The 12,615-nt window shown below is 39.6% G+C and overlaps 1 protein-coding gene across 2 annotated transcripts in view; it reads left to right on the top strand.

The window, feature by feature from the left end:
* TAF4B (TATA-box binding protein associated factor 4b) overlaps positions 1-12,615 on the top strand; it is a 72,022-nt gene that overhangs the window by 24,711 nt on the left and 34,696 nt on the right. For both annotated transcript variants that reach the window (XM_027674927.1, XM_027674918.1), the window contains 3 exons: positions 1,531-2,109; positions 7,254-7,389; positions 7,969-8,074. In XM_027674927.1, the coding sequence (XP_027530728.1) occupies positions 1,531-2,109; positions 7,254-7,389; positions 7,969-8,074 (821 nt within the window). The remainder of the gene's footprint in view (positions 1-1,530; positions 2,110-7,253; positions 7,390-7,968; positions 8,075-12,615) is intronic.

The following is a 12,615-nucleotide window of genomic DNA, read 5'->3' as shown; positions in this document are numbered from 1 at the left end:
TAATCCTTGACATGCTGCTCTCTCCCTGTTGCATACTGTATTAATAAAGAAATACTGTGACTTCAAAAATGTTGTTCAGACATCATCAGAGTTAGCTGACTTTGCAGTGTTGCCAATCCTTTAAAACATCTTGCACCCTGATTGCTTTTTTCTGAAACACTATGAGGATGTGTAGTTAATACATACAATTAATTAGGTTGATCTGCAACTCTGAGCAGCTGTGACAGAACTGAGTGCCAAATGGAAGATGATTTCAGGAGCACTTCTCGAAGGTGCTCAGAGGATCAGCACTGGCCTTGTTTGTCGGGGAAATGTTTGCACCTTGAGTCTGGAAAGAAATGTGATACCACTTGTTGCCAATTCACTTTTATCTAGTGAAGTGGAATGTTAGGGAAGACTCTCTGGAGTCGTCTCTTATCTTTGAGCTGCAGGTTTTTGATGAAGTTGTGCATGTTTGTTTTGACTGTTCCAAGAGGCATAAAAATACAGTGACTGGCTGTGAAACTTGCTTGATTTTTCAAGTCTGTTGGATGCTTTTGGTATATAAATTGCACCAGGAGCTGAGCATCCTTTTAAAAGAAAAGGAAGTGAATGTTAGAAAACAGGTGTGCTACAAAAGGTCCAGATGAGCAGACAATGTGCTCACTTGGTATACTAGCATGTAAGACATGTTCCTTTTGCATGAAGTCCAAATCAGCAGCACTGTGCTCGAAACTCTTACAAACTTTAGAAACTGTTAAGTGGGGAGTAAAAAAAAAGGGGTTTTCAAGAATATATAGGTGACTGCAGAACTGATTTCCCCTGCTTGAAAGCTGTAGCAGATTATACACAGACGAGGAGAGAAATCTGTAGAGAGCGTGAAGATTATTCTGTCCGTTAACCTTTTCAAACACAGCTGTAGTAAAACTGAGATGTTGCCAGATTCCTTTACTTTTGTTCTCTTGCTTAAGAGAAGTAACTGGCTGAAGTTGTGTTGGTGCAGCTCTACAGACATTATTAAAGTGGTATCTCCCCCTAGTGTAGAGACAGCTGTATTGGTAGAGAAGTTCTCATGTCTTCAGATATGGGAATTATTGGATAATTTGTAGTTCCTTGTCAGACAGGCTTCATGAAATAAACACAGCTGTTCCAGTATAACAGGATTTTTTGGCAAAGCAAAATTTTTTGAGGTAATAAAGCAGCTAAAGTCGTTTTAGTCTGAAATATAAAGTCCAAATTGAAAAATCTAAACAAAAGAACAATGTTATGTCTGAGTTTCCCCATAGATGGGATTTGCTACATGTAGTGAAGCTGTGGTGACTGTTGACCTTAGCTCAGCCTCTGTTCACGTTTCTTGTGGTCTTCACTGAACAGTATTGTCATCAATTTAAGGATATCCGGATTTCAGCAGAACTTGTTTGGATTAAGTAATTTATTGTCTCATGAAAAATTTAGTTGGAAAATGAGGAATAGGATTCAGTTACAAATGTATTATTATTGTGGAAAACTCTGTTGATGTTACATCCAGTGTTTTTTCATATTTTCTTTTAGAAAAGCATGCTTGCCTTACGGCAGCTAATGCCTAATCCTCAGAGCTTTATCCAGCAGTGTATGCAGCAGCCAGCTACAACCCAAGAAGTGGTTTCGACCTGTACCTCTGCAGTACCAGCTCCTTCAACAGGAGTGGCAACCTCAGCTGTAGCAACAACTGCTCTACCAGTTATAAAACCTGTGTCTGCCTCCGTAACAGTCACAGCCCCTCTAGTTGTAAAGCCACTCCTTGCCAGCACGTCGGAAACACCTTCTCTGCAGACTGTGAAGCCTGTTCCTTCCTCTGCAGTGGTGACAGCATCTCTTCAGCCTTCAGCTTCAGTCCTCACCACAACGATAGCAACATCAGGGCTGACTGCTGTCCAACCTGTCAAGCCAGTCTTCACCTCTGTGGTACCAACGTCCTCTCTCCAGTCTGCAAAGCCAGTGCTGGTTTCTACAGTGGCCTCTTCATCAACAACCCCTCTCCAGCCTCTGAAACCAGTCATTGGAACCCCGATGGGTATTAAAATCTCGCAGCCCAACTCTGTTGTTACGCAGTCAGTGGGTGCTCAGCACGTGGTTAAAGTGAAACAGTTGGTAAGATGGATTTCTCTGCTCCTCTGTAACTAACTGGGCTTCTTTATTTTGACTCGTGCCATTTTGTAAAGAAGGTACCAATTTGGACCTTTGGGTTTTTTTTTCTTTTAACGCATGGGCTAATCTGTCTTGAGTTAATCAGTTACGTTTGTAGTTTAGAAATACTGAGCCCTTGCTGAAAATGTGAATCTAAAGCCAAGCTGTCAGCTTGGTCTCGTGCAAGACATGTTGACCACCATTTCACCAGACTGAATATCCGTCTTGAAACACAAGGGGATATGAGGTCTAACCCAGGCTAGGTTGGCACCTGAAAAAAAGGTAGGAAATGCTAGTGTCAGAAACAGAAACTGCTGATGGGATACTTAGATTAATTACTCTTAGATGCCCTGTTAGGACTGTGCCTCAGCTAGCCACCAGGGATTCCACTTTCTCTCCCTTGGCAATTCTTTCCCTGGGTATTTTGCAGGCACAGGTGGCTTGGTGATGTTTAGTGATACGTTATCTGAAATGTACCAACTACCCGAAGGAGCTTGTCAGAGCGGAGTTCTGACCTCCACATTTACTAAGATGTGTTAATTATGAAGTCATCCAAAAGTGAGTTTTTTCTATCAGGCCTCATTAGCTAACAAATTCCAGGAGGAATAACTGTCTTATTAAAACAATGCCCTTAAAAGCAATGTGTTAACATTTTTTTTCTTGGCACAGGTTAACTTCTTGCTAATGTTAATGTTAAATACCAAGAAACTGTGGATCACAGGTATACTCAAATGGGCAACATTGTGAAATAAATTAGGTTTGGTTTATAGGTGTTTGAGATACTGAGTTGCACGGTTTCTAACTCATTTACCTGTAAGTAGTGTTCTCAAGTATTTTGAAAGAATAGTCTCCCTTTGGAAGATAAAGAACTCAATTCTTGCATAGCACTTCCTTGTAAAGATTATTTTTCTTTAAAAAAAGCAGGAAAAGCATTAGACTTCCCGTGAAGCTAGATTTACTTTCCAAAGGTATAGTGGGACATCTGGTGTGTGAATTTTCTTTGTAGCTTGGTTATTGAGTATACTTGATTTAAAAGTGTTCAGACCCCTAAAATGTTTTGCTTTTCTAATTTTCTTCTTTTCAAAGGTTATAAGGTAGGTGTAGTAGAAGAATCCTGCATTCCAAATAAAGAGTTTATGCTACCAGCTTTTCACCTTTCCACACCTGCTTAAAAAAAACAAAGCACCCAACTGTATGGAGGGGATGGGCAGTCCTTTTTATGAGTGGATTTGTTTAAAAAACAAAAATGTAAAAAACCCCCCACCCTAAAACTCCAAAGAAGAGTTATCAAGCATATGCACTGACAGTCTTTGCTGGTAGTAGCTAAAGCCAAATTGGAAAAGGAGTTGGTACCCATATTGTCTTGGAGGACTAAGTTTGAAGTTCCAGCCAGAAGAAAAAGAGGGTTTCTTAGGTTGTACAATGGCTGGAGAGCAGTTTGTTGGCTACACAGCAAGCCATGTAATCCGGGGAAAGGTTGACCATCTGTGCAAATAGGCGAGGAAGCTTAACTCTGCACAGGGGAGTCAAAACACTTCTTGAATATGATATTGGTGAACTCAAGAAATGGTTTCTGCCTCCTACACTGCTGCAGTGTGGAAGCCTGTTGCAATTGCTTTTCTTCACTGTGCCTTACATATATTGAATTGCATAGAAAACATGTTTTTATCCTCATTTGGGTAGATCCCAGGCACAGCAGTTAAAATGCTTGGTCTTCTGAATACCTATTAAATTTTGGTCTTGGATATATTTGGACTGAGTTGACCATTTCACATCTTAGCCATATGAGGAGCTTAGTGTTCATTCACACGACCTATTAGAACAAAGAGAAAATTAGTAGAAGCGGCTGCATCTCCTAGGGCTTCCCCGATGCCTTTCCTTGAAAGGCCAGAGGGTCTGTTTCCTCCCATAAGAAAACAAATCTGGACCTCCCCTCCCTAAACAGAAGGGCCCTACTGCCAGCTGAAAAAAGAAGCACGTTGCCAGCTGTGCAAATCTGTCCGTACAATGCTGCCAGCAATTTCTTTCCCTTTTCAGCCCATAGGGATGTCTGATGCCATACACTCCCTCTGCATGCCCCTTTCTAATTTTGGCCTCTTGTGCTTGAGGGAATTTAAAGCAAAATTCCATGTGCCAACTCCATTGTAATGTTGGTGGTGCTTAAGAATGCAGCTCTGCAGTATTTTAATATCAAATGTGTGACTGGAGTGATGCAACATGAAACTTTAATTTCTGTGGCGTGATTATTGGAACACTGGGTTTGTATAGTGGACCCCGAGGGACCTGTTCTTCAGTGGTGCTGTTGGGGTTGATCACACTCCTGTACTGTAAGAGTTGCACATTTGGAAGGGTTCCCTCCTGTGACTTTCTTAACACCACCTCATTTAAGGGCATTGGCTTACGAAGAAATTTCATCTTGGAAATAAAGCTTTTCTTGCTATAGTATTGCTTTGTCTCTTTCAAAGCACAATAAATGAAAATTTACATTACCAGCTGCTGGCCTCCAATGATGAAAAAGCTGCTGTGAGACTAAAACTTCACGTCAGGCATAAACAGCAAGGGGTCTATGGTATAATCCCCACAGTTACCAGTGAGACACACTCCATGGACATCGCTAACGGCTGAAGCAAGGAGTGAAGTGCTTATGCTGTTCCAACTACTTGTCCTTAGTGAGCTGTTAGTGTCAAGTCCCCTCCAAGCTGAGCTTTCGTGAACAATCTCCTCCATTATTTTTCAGGAGGTTTTTTTTGTCCAGGATATATGCTTTTGCATTCAACTGGTGAGGCTTCCTTTACGAAACAATACTGTTTGTGTGTGATGATACCTCAGCATCTCTGTGCTGATCTCCAGACTTTGCTTTATGAATGTAAAAGAGGTTCAGGTGAGGCTAATCAAAGTCTCTCTCAAACAGCTGTCTCTCTGCTGTCAGTTGAACGTTGGATTGCTGTTTTTTTACTCAAGAATGTTGGTGATTTTATTCTCATGTCTGTGTCAACCTACTTAACAGGGCACAAAGGAACAGTCCCTTTTCTTTATTATTTCTTGCTGCTAACCCAAAGAAAAGAGACAATAATTCCTTTGCACAGATACTACCTATTTTTCTAATGCTTCCTTCTGGCATTAGGTCCTTGTTGAAATGTCCAAGCTTGTTGCTCTCTCCTGTTCCAAGTCCCAAGAACTTCCAGCATTTGTTAGTCTAGCAGCTAGAATGGCAAACAGAAAATGGGCTCTACTGCCAACACATAGTTTCTGTTTTTCAGTGATGTAGTCTCCTCGGTTACTTGACTTATTTCCCAGTCTCCACCCAGACAATTGATGTAACCTTGCCTCCCTCTGTTCTTTTGTCTGCTATACATCACTCTGGAATGCTTATGTTTTCTCCTGTGCTGTTTAAGTGTTTTGCCTGCTGAAGTTGAAGCATCATTCTTACTGGTGGTAAGGAGGATCTCTAGGTGTGTGTTAGTGTGGGTGCTAGTGGAGCTTGCGAGTAGTTTGGCCAAGGTGGTTGGTTGCTCATGAATTATCCGAACACATGAATGACGCTATTAGTGTTATTCACAACTTCCATCTTGTGGAAGCTGTATCTTTCAAAAAGATCAAACTGAGCTTTGGGAAAAACACATGGAAGTAAACTTCTACCCCATGAGGAAGTCTTCCATGTGTAAGCCTTGGCTCTGTCTGCAATCTGTCCCTGCACTTCTGTAGTTCTTTCCTCCTCTGGATCTTACGTTTCTTCTCAAGAACTGTCTGTTTGTCTGGTTTTCAGGTGCCACCTCCAGCTCATTATTTTGTGTTACTGCTGCTATGCCAAACTTTAATGCTGTTTTATATGGAGATGGGTGGGTAGTACCTTGATTCTTTGATACACGAAGTACCTCTTTTTGTTAATGTGTGATGCTTATGCTGATTATATTTATTGATAAATCAGAAGATAGGCGACAGAAGGAAACAGCCTAATGTTTGAAGTATTGTAAATGTCAATTCTTTAATTACCCGTGTGCAGTCTTGCTGTACAAGCACTCTTTAGACTTTCTGAAGTTAGAATAAAAGATGTAGAGGAGAAAAATGGCTTCTTGATCTTGACCCTGACATTTTCTTAATGTTAGCTTTTTGCTGCGAAAAAAATAGGATTCAATCTGAAGACGTTATGATTTTGTGCTTTGGTAAAATCACATCTTTTTACTACCTGTAATCAAGAACTTTTCCAAAGGTTGTATCAAAGCTGCAGCCCACATTCTGTTGTCTAGGAGGCTTAGAAGTGAGGTTTTTAGGGATGCTGCAATTTTATTACTTTCTTGCATTTTAATAGCTGCCCCTGAAAAGGAAGGATTAGTATTTATGGTCTGTGCCTCTAGGTCTGTGTTGTGATGACATCCTGTTGTCTGGTTTTGTTTCCTTGAAGAGTCCCTTTAAACAAAACTATGAACCCTCTTCCTTTTTACCCTTCAGCTGTGTACTGTTGTCTGTCTTTAGAGGCTCTACTCACTCTAGGTGTTTCTATTTAGTACTTCATGTTCCTAGTAACTGATGTGCTCAGTGTACTTTAGCTTAACACTTTGAAACTCAGCATCTCAATTTACAATTGATGTTGCTGTTCCAAAAATCCAGTAGTATTTTTATAATGTGTGCTCTTAATTCTTAACAGGAAAATAATTTCATGCAAAACTTTCAGTTGTTTTGGTGTTCTTTTTAACTACGTGTATGAGATACCTACCCTTTTGAAATTATTGGTAGGCAGACTCAATATTCAATAGTTACTCTGTTAAGCAAGATGTAGAGGAAAGCTTCTCGTAATGGATTGTGTGATACTTAGTGAAACATGTCTAATACAGTTATCAATAGAGACTAGGGGTGAAGTGTCTGTTACTCAGAATCAGCATCACACTCTGAAAGAACTGGAGCTTAAAGCTCACCACCACTTGTTAAGATTTCTTGACATGAAGTAAAAAAAATATGAGGTTTTTCTGAGCATGATGTTTGTTTTAAACTGAGAACTAGACAAGCATGCCTGCCCAGTGGCAATTCTGGCTAAGTGGAAACATTGGTACTGTTTACTTCTGTGTATTTTTAGCTCTTCTCACCCTTGATATTGGATATTCCACTTCCAGGTAGTCCAACAACCATCAGGAACTATTGTAAAGCAAGTATCCACACTCCCACAACCCTCAGTGCTCACCCTACAGACATCTGCTGACAAGAAGATGCCGCTGAATACACTTGTTCAAACCAACAAGTTTCCTGCAGGTAAAGGGAGAGAAATGCTGAGGTAGAGAAGTAAATACAGGCTGTTGGTAGACTTTAGGAAGGTAGGAAAGTGACTGTCTGTTGGGAGCAACCACTTTGAGTTGAACCTCTTTACTGTCTTCTTGTTGTTCTGGTGAGAAAATCAGTGCCACATCTACTTCTGGCACTTGTTAAAAGCATATCAATCATATCAATCAAACATTTGTACTTGGTAAAATACTGTGACTGAGCTCTTTGCAGTGAACTTTCTTTAAACTGTGATGCTTTTGAGAATCATTTCATGAGACCTTGTTTTTTCCTTCAACAGGTTCAGGTTGATGCATAATATGATTTTGTCTTAGCCAACCAGTTTTCACTAAAACGTTTCGCTTGTCAGTACAGAGGAGGGTGTTTGAAAGCATGTAAAGTTTTTGTCCACACAGAACATGTAGAATGTACGATTCTAGAGTGTCTAGTTTTCAAGTGGACCTAATTAGTTGTTCTTGAATCTGCAGTAGCCTTTGCTGGAAGAAAGAACTGATTAAGCAGTTGTCTTAGCATTTTACTTTGTGCTATAGCATGTTCTTTGTTTTGTTTTAGGTTCCATTCTGAAACAAATTACCCTGCCAGGAAATAAAATTCTGTCGCTTCAAGCATCTCCTGTTCAGAAGGCAAAAATGAAAGAGAATGGAGCAACATCCTTCAGGTAAAAATAAACATTATCAGAAGTTATAACAATACGAAGGAACAGAAGGAACAGACAGCAAATATAGAGGTGGGAATGGAGCCCAAATAAAAGCAACTTTCTTTAGAAGCTTTTTTCTGATATGTGTTTTTCATGTTATGATACTAACTGGCAAGGGAGAACCTGAAAATTTTTACCTCGTAGCAGATGTTAATTATTCTTAATGTAAGAAAACTGTCCTGATGAGGTGATAGCATGATGAAAATCCAACAAGTGTAGTTATATACAGTGTGCATCAACATGTGTCAGTTTTTCTTTTGTAGAGGAAGCATATTGATTTCCATCCTATGAATACAATTGCTGATCTAGTTACCTTGTATTAAAATCTCTAAGTAGCATTAAAGTAGATCTAACCTCTGCTTTTTGCAGACAGCTGGATAGCACTGAACCGTTTCTTGGACTGGCTGGTAACTTTCCTAAAGCTCTCTGCTGTATTTCAGAATCTTTTATTAGCTCCTCTTACAAGATTGTTTCTGTATGTAGAGGTGAAAGTCTTTGACTACATCTCTAATTATGACTTCTGGCATATTCTCTAGGCCTTTAGATTACAAGAGTGCTTAAAGCTTTTAGTTCTGGTAACTGATTAACTTTTCAAAAGCAGAAATTATTTTTTTTTAGCTCTGAAACGTAATGCTGGATCAAAGGTACAGACTGCCATAAGCATTATTGGTCTTGCGACTTTAAGGCAAGTTTTAAGGGGAAAAAAAGAAGGCATGATGACACCTTCGTCTTGTTGACCAGTTGACTTCTCATCTCTTGAAAGCTACAGCATTGTGTGCACTGTAGCTGTTGTTTATAGTAACACACGGTATACAGCAAACACTTAAAACAGTGGTAGCCAGAAGTTGAAATGAAAAGTTCATATTAGAGCAGTAGCTCTGTTAGCTGCCTCAAGGTCTTATAAAATAACTTCAGAATTAATGTGGGACATAATTTTGAGTAGTGATGTTAAAAAAAATTACTTCATAAATATCACAATTAAAAACAAAGCAACAAACAAAATAATACCAAAAAAAAAATTTTTTTTCTCTGATCTTCCTATTGGAATATATTAGCTGTCTTAGAAGAAGAAGGCTGAATTCTTGAAGTTTCTTCCCTGAATTGTTAAATTCTTAGTGTAGGAAAAACTCTGCTTTTACAGTGTGATCCAAGATAGAGTTCTGTTCTTGCTTTTGGAATCTGATTTTCAAAGTAGCATAAGTCCCCAAAAATTTAGATGGGAAATTTCTAACTCACCTTAGATTTTTCTAATGGCGCCTTGTCTCTGAAGAATTTGTCTTTGCATACATTCCTGCTGCTTCTTCTATTCACTGCTATAATCAAACTTTATGACTTTAAAATCTACATATGACAATCTTCATATATCTGAATGTGGGCAGTGCGTACCTGAACTCTTGGCTTCCCTCAGTCAAGTGTTCGTGTTCTCTCTCTCGCACCAGATAGTGTTAACAGGGCAATAGCTGTTCCCCAGTAAGCTGTGGTTTGCTCTCTTCTGTCCTGACATCCAGTATTCCCAGTGTAGCTATTCTTTGTGACCTGTGGTCCATCAACGGTTGATCATGTGTGAGGCAGAGAGAGGCACCAGGGCCTGCTTTCAGGTTTCGTGATGAGATTTGTTATGGGTAGAGAGTGTGTCTTGTAATCAGTGTGATTGTACATGTGACACTCTAATGAGAATGCTCTTTCTGTGCACATGTCATCGAGCCTGACTCCCTCTGCCATTGTGTGACTAGGTTAGATTAGGATTTGGGAATGTAATACTTACTAAGCTGTACTTAGTTAGATGCAATTTGACCTTGTCTGCTCTTTAATGGGCTGATTTAGTTTGCTTAAGATGAGCAGTACAAAAAGTGGTGATTTCCTGCCCCCCAAACCAACAAACAAAAAACCCCCCAACAAAACACAAAGCATTCCAATCTTCCAGATACTATTTCAGCTAAGCATGGACATTGCACTATGGCATGTTAAGAGGCAGTCTTTTAAAAGCATCAAGATTTTTGTAAGCTGATCTACACATTTATGTAAAGTATATGCTAGAGCACCCTGGAAAAAAATAAGTCACGTATTTCATCTTCAAATACTTGTTTTACTCCATTCTGTTTAATAAAGTTGTTCTCCAAAGCACATGCAACTTTGACTTGTGTATTTTGTCTGGAATGTGCTAACAATCTCAACTAGCAGGCAAACGGGTGAGACAGCAGAATGGAGCACATCTGGGCAGCTGCTTCTCCTGCCCTGTGGTAGTGGTGAGTGCTGGTGGTTGCTGGTTTGCTGTAATTGTTCTGGCCCATGTAGTTGTCAGTGATGGAGCGTAGAGATTTGGGTTAAATGTGAGTTTCTACTGTTCTCTTTTACTCCTGTATAAAATGGAGTAAATAAAGATGATTCAGGTGCGGTAGTCAGACACCAGAGGGTGCCACAGACTCACTTTTCAGGCAGCAGAGGGAAGTTCATAGATGTGAGAGCATCTGCATTGCTTGGGTTTCTTTTCGAGTGAATATTCAGTATAAGCGTCAAACCTGACTTCATGCAGTGTAATGCTCAGAACTCTGAGTTCTGTTTTCCACCTTGTCTTGGTAAGCTTAAATCACTGGAGACTTATAACAACTGGAAGAGTTTTCCTGTTGATTTCTGAGTGTGACATGATCAAATGCAAAAAGAATTAAAGGAAGTGGTGCAGAAAAGGGACTTTATGGAGGGATTGCTGAAATTGAAAGCAAGCCAATATCCAACAGAAACACCTGCATGTACACTCTGGAATATTTTCAATTTTTCACCTTAGTAGAATGATTTTTATAGCTTACTCAAAGTACATGTAACCTTACTTAAAATGATTGAAGTTTGTTTGAACAACAAGAAAAATGAATAGTGAAAGGTACAAACTTATCATGGCTTCTGAAACTTTTACTAGTCTTTAGTGAGCACTGTTTCTAAGGAAATGTAGTGGTAATTTCTTTGGGTTAAGTAAAATAAGTGCAGTAGTGTTTTCATATCTTGCATCAAAGCTAATGACTCAGTGGCAATGCAAATTTAGTCTCACAGTGAAAAAGTTAGAATTTGTCCTTAAAAACTGTGCAGGTAGAGATGTTGCACATAAGCCCTTGTATGGGTGTACTCATAAGAGAGACTGTGTGCATGGAAATATTCAAGAAAATAGTAACCTGATAAAGGCAGGTTATAGAGTAATGAAAGCTGTATATTTAGAAAGGTGGATAGATGTATAGTATAGAAGTTTACCTCCTCCTTGCTTGAGTGTTTGGAGTATGTGGCCAGATTAAAAGCAAAAATTATTTCCTGAAACTGTGTGCTGTACAGTTGCGTCTGAGGTGCAAGCATCCTTCCCTGGATTCCATTAACAGTTCCACTGGGGTAATGTCAGGTTCCAGCATCGAAAGCTTGTGATGTGTGTTCCTTGTGCTAGTTTTGCTTATTTTGTCATCTCCTTTATTGGTAGACCCGTGGCAGTCACTGCCAGCAGCAAAGACTTCTCTGTAGTGGTCACTAAGAAGAGGAAAGAGGAGTGTACTTGTAAAGATCAGTTAGCACTCAATTATCATTCAGTGAAGCTTCATTTACACAATTGTTGAAAGTTCAGGATCTCTGTTAGGCTGATAGAGCCTGAGTAAACGCTTGGAACTGCTCAGTTGCTGATTGTGAAGGGGTAGGACAAGTGGAGCTGTTTCGGTGCTGGTGACTTCAGCTTTGAATTGTAACAGTGGATATCAAACTGTTCTGACAATCCTGGGCTTTAACACTTTTCTTAGCACGATGGATTTGGGTTACAAGCCTAGTCAGGAAGCTGTAGTGTCTAGTTAAAATTAATGAATGGAGCTGGTTTGGGAATCTATTGGATCTCCTTTTCTCTGGCCACAACACACTGGAACTCTTAGCAATGAGGGCACACAAATGGAACTCATATTGTAATAACTTCAGCTTCTACCTATTTTCAGACAAAAGGCAGCCTTCAGGAAATCCCATATAACCTAAGAAATCAAGTTTCTGGCTAACCCCTTGTTCAAGAGTTATTTAGGCCACACAGTGTTTTCTGAAGGTGAACTTTATCAAACCCTGCCAGAGAGTACTTTTCAAGAGGTGTGTGTTGGTTTTATTTTCTTCATTTTCCAAATCAAATTGAGTGATTTATCTTATCTGTCTTAATACTGCAGACATCTGTTTTGATTTGGTCCTAAACCCTTGAAGCCACCATTAGGGCCCTTGTCAGTTTGTGAAATAAAAAGGCTTTCTCTTGATGATCCAAAGTCCTGGAAAAACTTTTCCCGTACGAGATTCATTCAATATCTTAAATTATCTTAAAAAGAAAAAAAAAAGAGCTGAGGCACACAGGCTATTATAGCTCATCTGAGTGATGTTTGCCTTAAATATACCAGATTTTAATTTTTGTTTTGAAACATAGTCCAAAGCTGCTACAGGAGGATCCAGCTAATGGAGGGGTGTTGACGGCTGAAGCTCTGCTACGACACTTCAGAAGCGTGGCATCTTCC

Source organism: Neopelma chrysocephalum, unplaced genomic scaffold, assembly GCF_003984885.1.
Source record: "Neopelma chrysocephalum unplaced genomic scaffold, ASM398488v2 Primary Assembly neopelma1_22, whole genome shotgun sequence".
NCBI lineage: Eukaryota > Metazoa > Chordata > Aves > Passeriformes > Pipridae > Neopelma > Neopelma chrysocephalum.
This window is presented reverse-complemented; position numbering and strand designations above follow the sequence as displayed.